General features: G+C 32.4%; 1 protein-coding gene across 1 annotated transcript in view; it reads left to right on the top strand.

The window, feature by feature from the left end:
* The window catches only part of LOC120580653 (uncharacterized), a 50,050-nt gene extending 30,416 nt beyond the window's left edge, over nucleotides 1-19,634 (top strand). The window contains exon 4 of the mRNA XM_039834688.1: nucleotides 19,362-19,634. Within this exon, the coding sequence (XP_039690622.1) occupies nucleotides 19,362-19,634 (273 nt within the window). The remainder of the gene's footprint in view (nucleotides 1-19,361) is intronic.
* The last annotated feature ends 1,274 nt before the right edge of the window (nucleotides 19,635-20,908 follow it).

Raw genomic sequence — 20,908 nt, 5'->3', positions numbered from 1 at the left:
TCTAGGAAGCCCTTTTGGAGGTCTTTAAGTCCTTAGGAATATTACGATGGGCCACAGCCCTCAAGCACAAGTCTTGGTACAAGGCGTGGTGCTTTAAATCTTATGAGATCTTTGGCGTTTGATTTTAAACGAAATGCAGACGTCTTCATAACATTACTGTCTTTATGACTTGTGAGCTTTTTATCGGGTCGCCAAGTGCAGAGCCTTTAATAAGGTTGATGGCGCTCTCTCGGATATTTTACCGGGTCACCAAGTGCAGAGCCTTTAATAAGGTTGGTGGCACTCTCTCGGATTTTTTACCGGGTCACCAAGTGCAGAGCCTTTAATAAGGTTGATGGCGCTCTCTCGGATTTTTTACCGGGTCACCAAGTGCAGAGCCTTTAATAAGGTTGATGGCGCTCTCTCGGTAGTCTTCTTTTTATCGATCCGCCGAGTTCAGAGCCTATATAAGGTTGACCCAGTTTAGGCGGTCTCTCGATAATCTTCTTATTAAAAACCTGCAAAACAAATCTCAAAGATCGAAAAAGTTATTTTAGAATATAATTCCGCGTTTCATCTTTATGTTTTCCATGGCGGGACTGTTGCTTCCATGCTCGTTTAATTATGGCGTGTTGATTGGCGAGTTCTCTCCTTTCATTCATCTAGCCCTTGGCGGGCTTGTTAGTATCCCAATCTTGATTTATCTGAAATATAACAATTCTTCCAAACTTCCAAAGTAATCAGCATCATAAATATACCCAACATAAATAGATGTAAAACATAAAATGGTGGTATACAAGAGACAAATAGAAACCGCCACTGTTGCTTCGTAAGTATGAGAGATAATATGATATTCTTTCCTGACGTTGTTGGCGGTTGAGAAAACAACCAAGCATTTCTCTTCATTCGCTGATAACCAGGACGATGGAGATGAGAAATTGAGTTTGTTTGTTGAATCTTGAGGTCCTTTTGAAAATGGTTACGGTGTCAAGAGATGATTCCCTCGCTAAATAGGTCCAAAGTATGTGTATCCTCCTTTTTTCGTGTGATCCTAAATCGCTGGCAGAAGCCGTAGGCCGAGGGAAATAAGAAATAGCGGTATGTGGCATCAAAGAGCTGCACAGAAACACCTCTCCAACTAACAAACTCAATTAGGTTCACGAAACATGAGGCCAAACCACAACATATATTACTAGTTAAATTGAAAAGCTGTAAAGCTAAATCTGTACTCGATTGACCACAGGATGCAATATACATAATTATAAGATTGAAACACATTATTATCAAAGTAATTAGTTATGATCAGCCATCTACATAAAGCATACATTTATACAATAATAGGAATTCATGTAAGGCATATTATTACACTGTAATCAAGTTCAAACAATAAAACACTATATTATTTATCGATTATGATCATAACATGAATATACAATATATGTATCCATTAGCTAATCACTTTAATAAAAAATAGCCAATGATGATGTAAAACAAAAGATGACATACGTGTATAGATAAAAAACCACAATCAATTCAATTTATATGATTCATATCTCCTTATAACATAAAACGAATAGAACGATTATATAGAAGTACCAAACAAAACCTGGGAACGCAAAGTAATTAAAAAGCTAACACCGTAGATCGCCCACCGTAAATCGCCCAAAATTAAAAAAAATTCTATTACGTGTTCATCAAATTGTAAAAGAGACCGTCCGTGAATCTCTTTTATATAAGGATAGGGATTAACCGATAACAAAGTTAGAAAGACACAACCTGATGTGATATCATAATCCCTCCGCCACCGATACTTGGAGTTTTGACAGCTGCCTTAGTCGTATTCTTGGGAAGAGGCAGATGTATAATGAGGAGGTTGAGAGGAATCTCAGTTTTTTATGACTGTCATAGCATCTTGATCGATGTTGGTTTGGTCTTCGCCGGCCATCTTCTTTCGAGATCGCTGACAAGGTTTTTAGGTTTGTGGGTGTGGCCTAGGTTAGTTTTACCGTTTCCCACAGACGGAGACGGCGCCAACTGTACTTGCACAAAAGTACAATAAGGATTCTAGGGTTAAGAATCGTTATACTAGGGTTTTAGACTGATTATTAGATACTTGAGAGTGTTCTTAAGGGTGGTATTTATAGCCTTCTATGGGCTTGAGTTTCGGTTGCTTAGTCTCCAAGTAATAGGGGTATTTATGTATTTAGGGCGGTTTCTAGAAGATTCTAGAGATCATTATGACGGCGCTATGGGTAGAGCGCGCCTTTGGGCCTCTTGGCTCTTTTCAAGGGTGTTGAGGCCTTCTTGAGAGGTCTAGGAAGCCCTTTTGGAGGTCTTTAAGTCCTTAGGAATATTATGACGGTCCACAATTTACTTTGAGCCGGATTGTTAAACAATTGCATGATGATTGGTCACAACAAAAAGAATATTATGGGAGGATATCGGGTCGAATCTCTTGAATGGGTAAACAAGAATTAAATTTGAATAAGAATGTTAACACGACGTCGATTTCTAATGCACCAATTGATCATTTAACTGAAAAAGTAAAGATTAAAAGGCTTGCTCCTCCGTTGATCTATTCGCAACTACTTCAAATAATATGGTGGTGGTGAGCAAAGTTTTTGGAGAATCGAAGCTGAGACCTCGAGGAGAAAAGTTGAAACACAATATTAAAGAACAATGTGCTGAGGTAGGTGATACATTTTTCTTTTGTACTTTCCACTGTATAATTGACAATGAATTTCATCGAAGTTGAAATGATACTTTTGGAGATTTCACTTCGAGAACTGAATACTTACATGTTTAGGGTGCGTTTGATTTGCTAAAAAATGAAGGACAGGATAGAACAACTTTAGTTTTCAGTGTTTGATTTGTAAAACTGTTTCAGGTACAGGACAAATTGGAGGCAAGGGACAGGACAAAAACTCATATTTTTGTCCCTCACCAAACCACAGCACAACTTTTTGTCCCACGTACAAGTTGTCTAAAATACCAAAATAGTTTTTTGTCCCATAAAAATCCTATAAAACAAAAAATTACTCAATGTCATAAAAAATTTGTCATGTGCTGTTCTGCCTTGTGTTGTACTATTCTATCTTGTACTGTTCTGTCCAGTACTTGCTGTTTTGCAAACCAAACACACCCTTAATGTTCTTACTGTTTATAGTGTCAATTCTAAAAATCTTCGTATGTAATTTTATTCAATAAAGGAAGAACAACGTTTTGTGGTACAATTTTCCTAATCAACTACTACATGTTAACTGAAAAAGTAAAGATTAAAAGGCTTCCTCCTCCGTTGATCTATTCGCAACTGCTTCAAATAATATGGTGGTGGTGAGCGAAGTTTTTGGAGAATCGAAGCTGAGACCTCGAGGAGAATAGTTGAAACACAATATTAAAGAACAGGGCCGTCTTAATAAATTCATAGGCCCGGTTAATCTGGGCCCTAAAAAAATAAATAAGTTATTTAAAAAAAATTAATATTAAAAATCACACTTTGGTGGGTTTGAACACATGACCTCACACTCAACAAAAAGTGGCCACGCCACTAAAACAAACTGCATAGATAGAATTAATTTGCTTTTAATAGATATATAATCATTATTTTCGTGTCTTACATATAAAAAAAAAAATATTTTGGGCCCCAAAAATTTAGAGGCCCGGTGTCGTCGCCCAGCCTCGACGGGCTATGGACCGGCCCTGTTAAAGAACAGTATGCTGAGGTAGGTGATACATTTTTCTTTGGTACTTTCCACTATATAATTGACAATGAATTTCATCGAAGTTGAAATGATACCGTTGGAGATTTCACTTCGAGAACTGAATACTTACATGTTTAATGTTCTTAGTATCAATGTTTAATGTTCAACAAACACTAGGGTTTGACCATTAGATTCTTTGCTTGAATTGAATTTTTTTAGTATCAATTTCTAATTCGAAATTCATGTTGGCATATTTCAAGATTCATTTTTCTTTTGTCCAAGTTCACACGCCTCTTCCTTCTCCCTAGTTCAGTTTATATTTTCTATCTTGTTGTATCTTTGCATCAATTGAATGGTTGAAGAAGATCTCATAACCGCTGGAATAAAGCTTTAGCAGCATTGAACATTTGTTCATAAATAAGGATCTAGTTTTTGCCTCTTTCAATGGATCAACTTAGAAACTAAATTGAAATATAAATCGTACATGTAATATATCCTTGTCCCTTGAACATTCATACATGTTTTCATAGAATTAGTGAAATCAATATGTAGAGAATAATAAAATCACACAGAATTCTACTGAAAACATACATAAGCTAAATTAAAGGTTACACTATGAATGTTTCATCTATGATACATTAAGCAAAAAATCATTTTTTTTGTTAACTTTTTGAGATCATGATGTGTATATTAAGAATAATTCAACGAATTCTTAAGAAATGAATAAATTTGTAAAAAAGGTTTTTTCTAGATTACCCTCTCTTGTTTAGAGGGTATTTACCCCTTCATGATATCAATCAATCAAAATGTAATATACATTGACAACATTAAATGTCATAAATGAGTCAATTTTTTCTAAAAAAAAAAATCAATTTTAATCATAAGGTAATTTTTAATACTTTTAATTTTCATTAAATTATAGACATGATTACATTAGAGGTCTTTTATCTTATTTATTTATAACACTTTGGTCTTTTATCTTTATTTTTTTCCGTTTAGGTCTTTTATCTCTCATAAAAGCACATATACATCCTTTTTCTCCTTTTTTTATTAAAAAAAATACATAATTTTATTTTTTAATATATATTTTTATTAAAAATAAAAAAATCCAGAATTATGATGAAGATGTTCATCATCTTCATTGAATCAAAAAAATTTCTACACAAATATATCTCCAAATATCATGAATTAATGTTATGTTCACCTCAAATCTTCTTTTAAACACAAAAATCAAAACCCTATGGAGAAAGAGATTTAGTTTCATCACAAAAAAAAAATAAAAAAGAATTAGTTATATAAATTGTCACACCGTATATTATTATTATTATTATTTTTTTCTAACTCAATATTCAAACACGACATAAAAATAACCCCAAAATTGAGAGCAGCTTTGCACATCAATTTTGTTGTTTCCAGAACAATCTTAATTTTCGTAAAGCCTAACACTTCCGCCGGTGACTAAGCCTCGACCATCCGCCTTGCAACATTTGTGAAGTTAAGGTTTTGAATTTTGTGTTTAAAAGAAGATTTGAGGTGAATATAACATTAATTCACGATATTTGGAGATATATTTTAGTAGAATTTTTTATTTATTTAAAGAAGATGAAAATGATGGACATCTTCATCATATTTCTGATTTTTTTTTCATTTTTAATAAAAATATATTTTTAAAAATAAAATTATGTATTTTTTAATAAAAAAATGAGAAAAAAGATGTATATGTAAAGGACTTAAACGGAAAAAAATAAAGATAAAGGATCAAAGTGTTACAAATAAATAAGATAAATGACCCCTAATGTAATCTTGACTTAATTATATTTAGGTGTTCAATCTTAATTAATTTACACTACATGACTAGCTTAAAACAATTAAGATTTCACATCAAATTTCTTTCATCTGAATGTTCTTAAATTTATTAGTTACATTCATAAAATTTCTTCTTCCCATTTTGATTGTTCAATTTTACCGTTCCAAACTGCCGCATTTTTTTATTTTCATGAGAATCGTCGTCGTTTGTTTGATTCCAAATATCGTGAGAATTGTCGTTATTTCCAGTACCACGTCAAGTATGGCGATTTAATTTTTCTTTTTGATTTGATTTTTCTTGGTTGTGAGGTAGTTAATTATAACAATTGAGTAAATCATTTGTTGTACTTTGAGGACTGCTAGCAGGTGTTGCCGCTGAAATGGTGAGACTTTGTTCTTTTGTTTGGACTTAAAGGTTTTGGCTAATAGTGAGGCAGGTCTATATGTGTTAGCGGATTTTATTAGGTTGGCTGCTTAAATAAATAAAAAAAGTCACGATGCCTGACGCGGTTCTAGAAACAACGACAATTCTCACTATAATTGAAAATTGCGGCAGTTTGGAACGACAAAATTGAACAATCAAAATGGGAAGAAGAATGAAAAAGAAACAGGAATTGATCAATCTAAAAGAATAAAGAAGAAGAAATTTGAATGAAGGATATGTTTTTGTTCTCACGTTAGGGGTTTTAGAATGGAAGAAATTTTATGAATGTAAGTGATGAATTTAAGGACATCCAGATGAAAAAAATTTGATGTAAAATTTTATTTGTTATAAGTCTTGTAGTGTAAATTAAATAAGATTGAACACCTTAATATAATTAAATAAAAATTAAAAGTATTAAAAGTTACCTTATGAATAAGATTAACTCTCCTAAAAAAAAATTAAGATTAACTCTTTTATTTTTAGAAAAAATCTACTCATTTATTTGACATTTAATGTTACATATGTATATTACATTTTGATTGGTTGATATCATAAGAGGGTAATTACTCTCTGAATAAGATAGGATAACGTAAACTTCACTAAAACAAAATTATAAGATGAACTGATCATGGAAAGTGAAAATCACCTACATTAAATGATTTTCACTAAATGATTAAATGATTTAGTGATAACCAAACAATCATTAAATGATTTTCTAATTGTAACATTTTTTGACTGAATACTGTTGGAATATTTTATTATTTAATAATATTCCAATATCATTATGTGGGCAAATATCGTAATAATAATTATATTAGTTATTTATCAATTTAAAGCCTTAATTGATTAGTGATCAAATTAAGTAATAAGGCTAATTAGATTTCTATTTTGGATAATTAATTATTTAATTAGTTGATATGGACTCAACATGAGTGGATGTCCGGATGGCCCATTAACGGAATAATGAGAAACACTAATGACCATCCAATATAAAAGAGGTTATGGTCCCCAATACACCGTACACGGCAAACTCTCTCTTCTCCCCATCTGAAGAGAACTTGAGGCATAAAGGTACCGGTTGAGGAAGAACCAAATCAGCCGCCGCTAACTCTATTGTGTGTTTCAGATCATCTCCTCTCTTTGGTTATCGTTGTTGATAAGAGGGCTGCCTTGAAAGCTTTATCCAGGTATTCCTAATAGCCTAATTCTTAATATCCTTGATAAATCAAACATGTTGTAGATTCAGTCATAATCATGTTCAATGTTTTGTTTGCTTCCGCTATTGATTCATAAATTGTTGAACATGGTTTATGAAATTGTTTATATTAAGAGCTAAATTTCCAACAAGTGGTATCAGAGCCACTTCATGTTTGATTTATTAGGTTGATTGAAAATTTTGATTGAATAATATTCATATGTCGATTTAGTTTCTCCGATTCAAACCCTTTTCTTATCATGTTTTTTATTTGCGGGTTTATCTTTTGTTTGATTCGGTGCCGACATGCCGTAACCATTTATTTTTTTATTTTTTTTTTATCTATGATGATGCGATGATCCAGTAACTTTTGTTACCATTTTTTTGAAAGAAGAATATAACTTTTGTTACCATTATGCTGTATACTTTTGCGGTAACATATATTATGGATCCATATGCTATGCAGCTTTGGTAATTTTTCTTTGTTGAAGTTTGGTTAGAAACTCTTAATTTGATTTCCAAATATTTTGTGTTTAAAATTACTTTTTATGAATTGCTTTAAACAAATATATAAAGGGTATTAATTAGGTTATAATACGTATTTGCCTTCATATTATTTGAATTGGAAATTGATTTATAGTCTGCATCGATTCTAGTCTTTGGATTATGTATATTTTGGATCCAGATTATATTACTTTGTTAGCTTGCGCATGCTTGGCAAATAAAATAACACATGTGGATGTCTTGCTAACTTGTTATTTTAGATAAGAATATATGATTGGCATGAAATTTATAACAGAGTTCACCATTTTGGTAACCGATCACACTTGTAAGCCTATATTTAAAAAAAATAAATAAATAAAAATAAAAATTCTTCAATGATGCAAGTTGCGAAGAACTGGTCAAATGAACTTTTCGCATTTGACATAGTTAAATCTGTTTTAAGTTTCAGAAATTTTGGAATTAAGGATTTTGATATGAATATGATTTGGTTGAATCTTTAATCTTTTCAAATCAAATATTTAGTTTTGACTTATTTATACAGTATTTTTGTATTGTTATATATTTTTTAGTATAGCAAATATAAATGTGTTGTTAACAAATAAGTATTTGAATTTGATTTGACATGATTTTCAAATATCATTATCATATCTTGCAGCTTAATTTCCATTTGAAATGAGTTTTTTGATTCACGATGATTTTGTACATAAAATTTATTTTGAGAGAACTAGGCACATAAAGATTAAAATATATTTGTGATATATTTGTTGCAATCTCAAAATATTATGATGTTAGACTTTATTGTTATTAAGTTTTCTACAATAATATTTTGTCTTATCATGCATTTTGAATATATTTCATGCTATGTTTGTTGTTGCATTTATGCGATATATGTAAATGTATTGTCATACACACATTGGTGTAATTTGTTTGCATCTTCTTTTAAATTTGTGAGTTTGTCTTCACACTTAAAGTAGTGTCATACACACATTGGTGTGATTTATGACTTTCATCTTCTTTCAAATTCGTGAATTTGTCTTCACACTTAAGGGTTGTTGAGTGACCTTATGGTTACTTAGCAACATAATGGACTAATTCAGCCTACATTATGTCAGTAGTGCCTTGTAAATTTAAGACCATTCCCAGTTAATTTACTGTAAATTGTCTAGTAACTGCGGTTGTTTTGGTTGAAACAACATGTTGCCAAAGTAACCTCTGTTGTGTAGATTTGATTCAATTGAACTTACAAAAGACGTAGTATGGAATTATTCATGCGAGTTGTCGTCGGCCCTAAGGAAGGCACAACTTGGCCGAATAGTTGCATGCGTGTGATATTAAATGTGTGGTGATTATAAAGTAATTTTCCATGTGAATAATAGGATACCTGTATGTGACTATTATTTGACAGGACTTATCACCTCATTTAATATATATTAAAATTATCTAGTAACTGCGGTTGAGTCGGTTGAAATAATAATGTTGCCCAAGTAACCTCTGTTGCGTAGATTCGACTTAATTGAAGTTACAAAAGATAGTGTGTAATCATTTATGCGAGTTGTTGTCGGCCCCAAGGAAGACACAACTTGGCCGGATAGTTACATACCTGTGATGGTAAATATGTGGTGATTATAACGTAATTATCCATGTGGATAATAGGATGCCCAAAGGTGACTATTATTTGACAGGACTTATCACCAATATTTGATCATTACATTGAGAGTACCGCTTGCAGTTAATTCTTAGCAATCCAAAGATTGTGTTTTAATGGTGCGCTTGGTATCTTGTTAAGGTCTTTTATTTACAAATAAAGAAGCATGTTTCTTTAATATTTTACTGACATGTGTGTTGATGTTGTGTTAGTGTAAACTTATTTAATTATTTAAGAGTTTACATTCACATATATTACGATAAACATACGACAATTATAAGAATTTATTCTTTGTCAAAGTAAATTGTCATTGTTTGATCATTGTTGTAAACTACCACTAACAATTGATATTAATGTTTGAAGACTTGATATTGATGGTGCACTAGGTATTTTGGTGAGTACTTTTGCTTCTCTTATTCTCTTTAAACTAATATAGTTTATGTATCTGTTAATTTGAGTTAAATTTTAACTCTTAAAAGTTCTTTTAGGAATTAAAGAATAATATTAATATTGTTATTGGATGTAGACCTTAGATAAGGGTGGTGAAACTCACATTCTCTCACAAATTCACCTAATGTGAGAATCAAGTTTGACTAGTGAGTATACACCAAATTCAGTAGGTCACGTGTGATCATTAAGCTAAAATATTGTATATATTAGAGGTGTTGTTTAAGATGACAAATTTCTTTTGTCATATTTCCTTTGCTTAAACTAAGGTGTTTTTGAAGCAATACAGAGAAAGACAAGCTCTCATTGGAGAGTGAGTATTCTATTAAGATTATTAGGCAAAGAAAATATTAGGAGCACATTATGTAAATATTTAATCTTGTTGAGACACTATAATTTTGACTATCAGGTGACTTGTTCAAAAATAAATAAATAAAGAAATAAATAATTCAGCATTTAGTATTCTATTTGCACAATTAAGTTTATAACTGTTATAGTTAGAATGATCTTTTGAAGGATTAATTCATAAAGTGTGCAAATAAAGAAAAGCTGAAGCAAGAGAAAATAAAATAGTGCTCATTCAGAAAATACCTCAAAAGATAAGGGCAAATAAAGAAAGGTAGTCTTGACTGACTTATGTCCAATTATGTTGAAAGATATATCAATTTAGAATGGACAAAGTCGATAAAGATTGCTTTATTCATTTTTTGAACCAATTTTAGATTGTCGTTATTAGTTTTTTTTTTTTTTTTTTGTATTTAAAAGACAATTTGGTGAATCATCGTTTGAATTTTATTTATTTTTATTTTTTCTTTGAATAAGTCAAGATATTTTGAGTTCTATTTTCAAATGATGATTCAATGTGTCTTTTAAGTTCAATTATTAGAGTCAATTCAGTTATGACTTGTGACATTCTATATTGTTTAATGTTTTGAATACTATAAGTTTTTCGTCCCACCAATTAAGAAATTTTTTGAGACATAAATTGTTAAGCTTTCTCGAGGATATTGAGTTTGGGGGAGAGATATGGTTTTAGAACAAAATTGAATGAGGAAGAATTAGTTCTAAACTAATTCATATAGTTACTATTATTATAGTATATTTGGATCCTCGTGAGGACATTATTGTTCTTTCTCTCAATCAAGTTAAGAAACTAATTCATATAGATCAAACTCAACACCCTCAAGAAATATGGCTTCTAGTGTCATTAAGAATTGACTGAAAAGAGAAATTCTATTTAGTTTAAATGAAAGACTCTATTAGGACAGTCATGATACTAGTTTACTGATTATAATTTTGGAGCTGCATAAGATGGATTTCAATATAGTGTTTCTTAATGGTGACATTAACGATACAATATGGTGCATCTGAATAAAACTTTTGTGTCAATTGATACAAAGTAGATAGTTTGCAAAGTCATGAAATCCACTTGTAAGTTAAGAAATTTGTCTCTTTAGTGTTACAGCAAATTCTCATAAAGTAATTGTCTCGTTTGGTTTTGAGATAATATTATGGAGAATTATGAATTTAGTAAGCTCAGTGGGAGTAAATTTATATTTTGAGTTTTAATGTGTCAATTTTATTTTATTTAGTCAACTACGATATATGTCTGTTATGTTAAACCAAGAAAATCTCTATTGAAAGTTTAGCGATGAAAGATCTTGGGGACACTTCTTTTATCAAGTTTTAGATACTTAGAGATTACTCTCAAGGTATCCTTCGGGTATCACAAAAGATTTATATCTATGAAGTTGAAAATAAATTGACATTAAAGTTAATAAATTATGAGGTGACTTCAATCACCGAGAGAGACTTTTCAGTCTCGAATATTGTCCATTAGAAAATTTATGAATTCAGAAATTTATGTAATTTCCTACATTTTGCCTATAGGATTTTTTTTTTATGTATGATTTTATTATACACATTTGGAAATAGCGTATATAATAAGATTGTTTGGCAGATACTTGAGCAATTTAAAGTTTGAATTGTTGAAAAGGCAACCATAAGGATTATTAAAGAGAACAAGAGAGCTTATGCGCTCACATCAGAAATCTGACAATTTGGAGATCATTAGTGTGTCAGACTATGACTTTTGGATGTAAGTAGATAATACACATTCTAACTCAAGAAATGACTATAAGTATTTATGTCACTTGGTTGCATATAGTAAAAGGTAATGAAAGACCACTTAAGATATATATAGTGACATAATTTAGTCATATAGTTATTCAACAACATTAATAAAGTTTATTGCCTTAGACATTATTGTTGTTGAATGATAGAACAAGTAGAGACAAACTTTATGCTAGCTGATCTGATAATCAAAGACATGCACATAAGGTCTTTCATATGATTGTTGTCATTAAGAATGTCTTGGATTAGTGGGAGTCTCTTTTACTTTATGTTCTACACTTTTGTTTTGGTAATGATATAGACTTTATGTTATGATTTTCTGCAGAAATAAAGTTCATGAGGTTATGTTTATTATAACCATTTCTGTATCATTTTTGTGCAAATATTGAATTTGCAAACTTCAGTTTGATCTCACTAAAGTTTTTGTTGGATCAGTTGGAAATAGACATGATTTAGAGATTACATTACATGAAATATCCATGCCACTCATCCATGTCGATCTATGTCAACAAGTGCATTGATATGGTGGTCGTCGGGGTTCCGTCACGTTATACGCCAGTGACGACAGCCGCGGTGGTCCCATTATTAATGTATGAGGTGGACCAGATTGTACGGTTGAAATCTAAAGATAAATAACATTCGGACGCGCGCCTAAAGAATTCTGGTATAATTATTAAGATATGTAGCCCAAGTGGGAGATTGTTGGAATATTTTATTATTTAATAATATTCCAATATCATTATGTGGGCAAATATCGTAATAATAATTATATTAGTTATTTATTAGAGCCTTAATTGATTAGTGATCAAATTAAGTAATAAGGCTAATTAGATTTCTATTTTGGATAATTAATTATTTAATTAGTTGATATGGACTCAACATGAGTGGATGTCCGGATGGCCCATTAACGGAATAATGGGAAACCCTAATGACCATCCAATATAAAAGAGGCTATGGTCCCCAATACACCGTACACGGCAAACTCTCTCTTCTCCCCATCTGAAGAGAACTTGAGGCATAAAGGTACCGGTTGAGGAAGAACCAAATCAGCCGCCGCTAACTCTATTGTGTGTTTCAGATCATCTCCTCTCTTTGGTTATCGTTGTTGATGAGAGGACTGCCTTGAAAGCTTTATCCAGATATTCCTAATAGCCTAATTCTTAATATCCTTGATAAATCAAACATGTCGTAGATTCGATCATAATTATGTTCAATGTTTTATTTGCTTCCGCTATTGATTCATAAATTGTTGAATATGGTTTATGAAATTGTTTATATTAAGAGCTAAATTTCCAACAAATACAACCAATTCATTTGAAATAAATGACTCCTACATCTACATATTAGAGTATTCAAAGTGATAAAGGGAGAGTATTCACCTAGCAACAACAATTGGTCCCACATAATATTCAATCATACAAAACTCGTAGGTGATATTCTCTACCTAATCCACTTTCACACAATAATCCCCGCCTTACCCTAACCTTATTTCAGGGCTATACTTGCCTCAAAGTTTAGTTTAAAATATTCAAAACTGCAATATATCCTCTATCCTTTATAGTTTAACTAGTCAAACTTTTATGCTTTCATTTGAAATAATTTTCTCTACTATGAATATTATAAAGAATCAAATGTGGAATCATATGAGAGATAAATAATTAAATGATTGTTTGGTTATACTATTTGAATTTTCTAATGTCCGTCGTAGAAAATGAGAAAATCCCACTAAAGAAAATGAGAAAGTAATTTTCAGATGATTAATTCTTAAACATTGAAAATGAGAAAATCATTAAATATTTATATAATATGTATATGTTGTCTACATTAAATTTCTATGGTCTATCACTTCTAAGAGGGATCAAGTGCTTCTCCCACAAAAGAAGGTTTACATGAATCAAACAACTATGTTGCAATGTATCATATACTATTATTTCTAATAGTATTACAGGTTTACATCAAAAGATATGTATAATGTAGAAATTGAGTGGTTCAAAATGACTTACTCTGATTTATATTGCTACTAGCTCTACTTGAACTTTTCCATCTCCACTTGTGAAGTGGATACAGGCTTGTGACCCTCACCAGATTTATAGATGTAAATGGCAACTAAATTCATTCCTTTTGAACCAATTCTCACAAACGATTTTTGTATATACCACGATTTTGTCCTAAAATTTAGACAATCATATGGATGTAAAAAACAATAAACATAAGTTAGTGAATAAATAAATTATCCAATTGGCAACAAGTATTTAAGACTGGCCTCTTGAACTCCGGTTGGTTGTAATTATTTGACTGAAACTTTAGCTGAACTTGCTATCAAATCATTATAACCGGTTAGTGTTGAAGAGGCTAGTCTTAATTATTTATTATCAATTAGATTATTTTCTTATTTTCTAACTAAATTCTTTTATTCAGTGTTTTTTATATCCATATGATTGTATAGATTTTAGTACGAGATGTTGGTATTTTGCGAGAATTGATTTAAAAGGAATGTGTAGTGGTCCGTCGTGTGTGGTTTGGTAAATAGGGAGTGGGTGTGAATTCTTTTGGCATAACTCTCGAAGCCTGCTTTTGTAAATTGTAACGATAATTTATTTACGATGAATACTGAGGTATTGTGTTTTTAGAGGGGTTTGAGTTGTTTTTGTTTCAACGAATGAGTTTAATTTATAAGGTCAAGTGAATATATATTTGTCTTTTTGTTTTGTTTTGTTTAAAGACATGAATGTTTGTTGTATGATAAAACTAATTCTCAATCCGTATGTGAATGATCAACCTAATATTACGTGAAAGAAAGAAAAAAAAAAGCCATGACCTCTTTCGTGTGACCGGGTGTGGTTATCATGCATAAGCCATAACTTATGCACCATGCATAAGTCCTGCATAAGTCCAGCCCATTAAAATTTAGCCCAACAAATTTGCTTTCTACACCCCAGAACGTGTTCACCATCAACAACACAAAACAAAACGTGTAACAACAACACAAAACCAAACTTCACCTGTAACAAACTCCCACCACCGTCGTTCACCATCAATCTTTCGTCACCGTCGTTCACCATCAACAACATCGTCGTTCACCAAATCAACAACACCGTCACCGTCACCATCAATCTTCCGTCACCGTCATTCACCGACGAAAACCAAAACAAAACAAAACCAAACGAAACGCTCACCGTCGCCGTCGCCGTTCAGTTGCTCACAACCTCGTCGTCGCCGATCAGTTGCATTTTCACCATCATCACAATCATCATCACCACCGTCGTTTTTCGTCAACATCATCATCATCCTTCACATTTTCATCCTTCGCCATAACCGTCACCGTAACCGTAACCGTCATTCACCATCCTTCACGCAAGCATTTTCATCATCATCACCGTGCTTAAACATCATTATCACTATTGAAACTCAACAAACATCAAATGATGAAAACAAAACAGATTTGAACTTATCCTGTGCTTTCAAGTAATTACAATGAGTTTCGAAAGTGTTTCTGTTAGTTGGAAATGATTTTTGTTTAATTTGGAAAGTAATTGCATCTGTGTAACCCTAAGTTGACATTTTAATTTCGATTTGTGCTTAGGTATCAATTAAAATGTGTGGTTTGTTGGTTTTTATAGGTTTTTAAAATGGAAATTGAAATTGATTATAGGTTTAGAACACATTTGGAAATGTTGATTGATTATAGGTTTTGAAATGGTTTCATAAGTTCTATTTGACTCTATTCTCATAGATTAGGTATAAAATATAGCTTAGGCATCTCGTAGATTCGGTTTAAAATCGTCAACATTTCCATTATAGATTCTAGTATGACATTCACCCAATTTTTTTATCCCAAAACCATTTTGCTTGAGAAATGGTTTATGTGCTTAGATTTGAAGTTAGACCTATCTCGATCAAACAACCACCGATGTATATGTACATGTTGAATCAAACTCAGAGCCTTTAGGGGTCAGAGTTCTCGGGCTGGTAAAGAAAAAATATATGAATAAGAGCTGTTATAACTTCCTTCAACCATTGAGATTTGTTAACTCTATTGGTTGAATGTTTTTCTTTTCACTGCATATCAAATTAGGTTCTAGAAGTGACAGTTTTATGCGATACATTGATTTTTCTCAGTTGTAAATTTTAGGTATCATACAACTTTCAATAAGTGTCCTGGAGTTTGGGTAAATCTAAATATACAGAACCACTGTCATTTTAGGCATGTCTAAGGAAAAATAACCATTATGTAGGTAGACTCATAAGTTCTAAGGGAAAAAGAAAAGAAAGAAGTTCTAGGTTGACATAACTTTTTTCTTTCTTTCATCATGTTGCACGTGCACTTTTATTTTAACAAAATCAGAAAAAAAAAAAAAAGATTTTAAGCCTACTGATATTATGGTTTTTCCAAAAGGACTATTGCATTTTGTAGTTAACTCTCGTGCTGGAGAAGCTATTGCTTTTGCTACTTATAGTAGCTCAAAGCCTAGCTTTCAGTTTCTTGATTCTTTACTGTTTGGAAACAAGTTACCTACTTCTATAATTGCAAAGACTACTCTTCTTGATGTTTTGTAACGCCCACTTTCGTTTAATCATTTATTTAATCGAGTTTAGGTGATTATATTATAATTATATAATATATGCATGATTTTGGTATGTCTTGATGATTTATGATGATTTGATCGATGACGTGATGAGTTATGAGTTTTGGAAGATTTGATAAGGATATGAGAATTATTTTATTGTTAAATAAAATAAAGATTTGAAAATAATATAAAATATTTAGTTGAGGGCTGTTTTGATATTTTAGATAGTTTTGGGGGAGAAAGTGAGATAAGATAAGTAATTAAGAAGAGGTATATAAAGGTTAAACCTAGTTTTAGAAAAACATTGTACGTACGACTGTTTTGGAGAAAAAGGGAGAAAAAGCCAAGTCTAGAGAAACCAAGGAAGAGTGCTGCGATTTTCTTCAAACAAGGTAAGGGTGAGACTAATAATTCAATAACGTTGATTGTTGTAATTCTGATGATTAAATGACAAAGTTAGGATTGATTTAGAAAAGTTTGGAAATTAGGTCAAAACCCTAAAAATTGATAATCAAACGGTAAAACTTGATTAGATTGACGTAGAAACCGTCCTTTAACCTTAGAACATGTTTAGGATGGATTATGGAATCAAAATTAGGCTTTGAACCATGTTGTTTGATGGATTTTCGAGAAAACCCGTAGTCTGCCCGTGCTTCTGTTCATCGCTCGCCACGGCGAGGGATGATCCTCGCCTCGCGAGTGATGAACTTCATCGTTCGCCACGCGAGCCCTTTCCCTTCGCCTCGCGAGTTGTTTGGTGCAACTCGCCATGGCGAGCAACCCTTCCTCGCCTCGCGAGCTTAGGCAGAGAGCATGTCATATTTTGTGTTTCGACCTTTTTAGTTGGACCTTGGATGCCTTAGAGTGCCTGAACATACCTAGTATTGATTAGGAATGAATGTAGGATCAGATTGAACCCAGAACAACACTAGTTTGGGAGATGAGTGGTACTCGCCATGGCGAGTAAGAACTCTCGCCTCGCGAGCACAGCCAGGATGCAGTTGCTTTTATGTTTGTGCGATCTGTGTCGCACGTGTTGATCTAGAGTGAACCCCTAACTAGTAATAAGACCTAGTGATGACGTTTAATGCAGTCTGTAGAGTTGTTTAAGTTATGTTGATATTAATTGGACATGAACTAATGTATTGTATATTAATGCAAGATATGAAAGCTTGATAATGATGCAATTTATGTGCTATTGATATAATAATATCATCTCGTTTATGTGACCTGTTTATGCTGCTTCCGTTATTTAACTAAGTGCATAAGTATATGATGAAGTTAGCTCCAAATTATTGGATGCATGATGATATGTTGATTACGATGTTTTGTTCATAAGTGTCCATGCATAGCATCTCATTGAGCTTAGTCCTCACCACGAATATTAGGAGCTTTGTCCTCCGCACGTTTTATAGGAGCTTTGTCCTCCGCACGATTAAAGTATATTAATACTTATGATGACGATTGGTACCACATGCATATAAGGAGTCTAAGAGCATTGTCGCATTGTCATGATTAAGATGTCTTGTTAATAATGAATGATTACGTGATTATGTGATAAGTGGTTATCGAATATGTTATGTTGTTCATGATAATTGGATATATGATTATGTTATAACTGTTTAGCAATTATGCAATGTTATTTAAGGAATGATTGTGATGTTAACTTATGATTCGCAATTACATTGATTAATGTTATTTGATTATGAAATCTAACCCCTTCTGCTTGAAAATGTTGCCCTTCGTATGGGTAACTTGCAGGTGATCGTGCTTAGTGTGCAGTTGTCGTCGTGAGTGGCCTTGCCTTCTCTGTGTCGTCTAGGTCGCTCTGATACGTAACGGGATGGGGTTATATGCTATAACATGCTTCATTCTTTTACGTGAACTGCTATGATAATTTCTGTTTTGATTAACTCTTTTGAGATACTTTGTTGGGGCCTGCGTGCCAAATTGATTTATGACTTCTGAACTAATATTCCGCTGCTATGTTAAGATATTATGTGGAAGTTAAATTATTATTTAACTGTTTTTGGATTACGTTTCTATGTGATATCCCGTTTATGGTTTTTACTCTGATAAATGTTTAAGAAATTTGTATATTGGGAAAACGGGGTGTTACATGTTTCACAGATCAAGAAGCTTAAGGCTAAGTTTAAGGGCACTAGCTAGGATTTCTTATGAATATTATCCACTTCTATGTAACCAATAAACTTATGTGTGTTTGGGTATTATGTTTCTATGTCAAATTGTTATTTTAATATTAACCAATAAAGTTAATGAGGACATAATCTCAAAGCATAAATAGATGCATGCTTAGCTCTCCTCTGAAAGAAGAACTAGTAAAGTTAATGAGGACATTTCTACAGCAGAAATGATTTTATGTTAAAACATCTGTTTATGTGTTGATTCGGGTTAAAAGTATAAGTCTGATTTTTTGTGCTCTAATATGTATTCAAGTTCTTGGTGTGCTACTGGTCACAATTGAAATTGGCTATTGTCTTTGCTAGCAGTCATGTTATAGGTAACACTTAATGTTTTTAATAGTGAGATGACAGTTAAAGCAAGGTTCAAAATAATACTACCAAGGGTCAAATATTGAGAATTGTTTTGGTTGTTGGGAAGTTAATGATTTTCATTTTGAATCTTGAAACCTACACAAGGGAGTAAAGTACTTGACTACTTAAGCATCAAATACTTGGTAGAAAAAGAAACAAGACAAAATTACAATATTAAACTTGCATTAGATGTAAATGTAGCTTACGTATATCTTAGATTTGTAATGTCATGTTTTTTCTGCCTGCTAATTCGAGTTAGATTCACATTGAAGCCATAATGCACTTTGTTAGCACTTTGTTAAACTCTCAAAACTATGCCAAAACCATTGTGTTGTGGAAATGGTTTTGGTGAGTTGTACTCCAAAACCATTAGATGTATTTAATGGTTTTATTTGCTCATGCAGGTGAAAAAAACTAAAGAGCTAGAGTCATTGCCATCATTCAGTATTGGACTAACACAAATGGAAGAGGAGGAAAGGAATGTCACTGATGGTGATAAAAATAAGAAGCAAAAAACAAAAGAGGCTAAGGGCAAAGAAAAAAAACAGCACATAAAGATGAGTAAAAAAAAGAAACAAGGAATGAAGAACAATTGGAGGAGGAGCGGAAAGAAGAGGCTAAAAGTAAAGAAAAGAATGAAGGAAGTTCAGATGAGGAAAATGCAAAGCAAAGACTGAGGCATAAGATGAGTATACCTAAGGTATATGATCTTATGAATTCAGTAAATGGCAAACAAAGAAAGGAGGAGATCATTAACGTATTGAATGAAAGTGGCTTTGGGGGAATGGTTCATATCTGCAACTAGAACAGAGTCCACACTTTCTTTGTGGATTGGATAGTTAAAAACTTTGACAAAGAGAACATGTGGATAGCATTAAGCAAGACCGAGGTACTTCCATTGAAAGAGGAAGATGTACATCGGGTCTATGAGCTTCCAATGGCGGGGAAGCAGATTAACATTGATCTCTGCTCTGTGGAAGCAATTAAGAGATTGAGGATAGAATTAGGGTTGAATGGAAATTATTCTGCTTCTGTGAGGGTGACTGATTTGGAGAGAATATTGAAGACACAAGAGAATCCAAAAGCTTGGGTGAAGGGTGCAATATGTTTTATCATTCACAAAATATTATGCCCCACTAATAGTAGCTTTGTATCTCTCCAATATGCGCACATATTAGAAGATCCAGTTGGGGTATATTCTTATAACTGGTGCTCACATGTTCTTGGATATATGAAAGAAGGCTTTCAAACTCCGGAAGTTACAAATCCATTAGCGGACTTCCACTTCCTAATGGTGATCATTCTATATATATATTTTTTTAAAAAAAAAAAAAAAAAAACTAAGTGGTGGATTTTTAATTTATGTATGTGCATGTTTTTATTGTGCAGATTAATTACTTGGAGAAAATGGGAAAGAGAAGCCCATTCCTGACAGGAAAATACAAGCGGCCTTCACTTCGTGATTGGGATGTCAAGGCGGCAAACCAAGACCTTCAGAAGGTCCATGACCTTATGGGACTCGAGCATGGACTGACAGCCGGGTAAACAGACTGTACAACACCGACAAAGGTCCGCATGTAATGTGTTTTGATGCAGATATCTGTCCACTCTCTAAGGTGAGAGGAAAATAATGATCTAACTACTATTCATGTAATATTATGGTTTTGCAATTTAAAGATTTTGAAATTAAATTTTCAGAATAATGTTCTCCATCATCGTGATATCTAAAGTTTGGAATAAATTTGTAGCTTTTCTTTACAAATAGTTTTCATAATAAGTGTCCAGGAAATCATTTTTAGATTTTTTGTTTTATCGTTTTCTGTATATGATTGGCTCTTATTATCTTATATGGTTCACATTTGTTTTTTGACAATCATCTTATGCATATATAATTTAAGGAATGAAAATTGCAATTATGCAAGACTCAGACTGGGAGCTAATTTATAAGGAA

Source organism: Medicago truncatula, chromosome 5 (assembly GCF_003473485.1).
Source record: "Medicago truncatula cultivar Jemalong A17 chromosome 5, MtrunA17r5.0-ANR, whole genome shotgun sequence".
Lineage (NCBI taxonomy): Eukaryota > Viridiplantae > Streptophyta > Magnoliopsida > Fabales > Fabaceae > Medicago > Medicago truncatula.
This window is presented reverse-complemented; position numbering and strand designations above follow the sequence as displayed.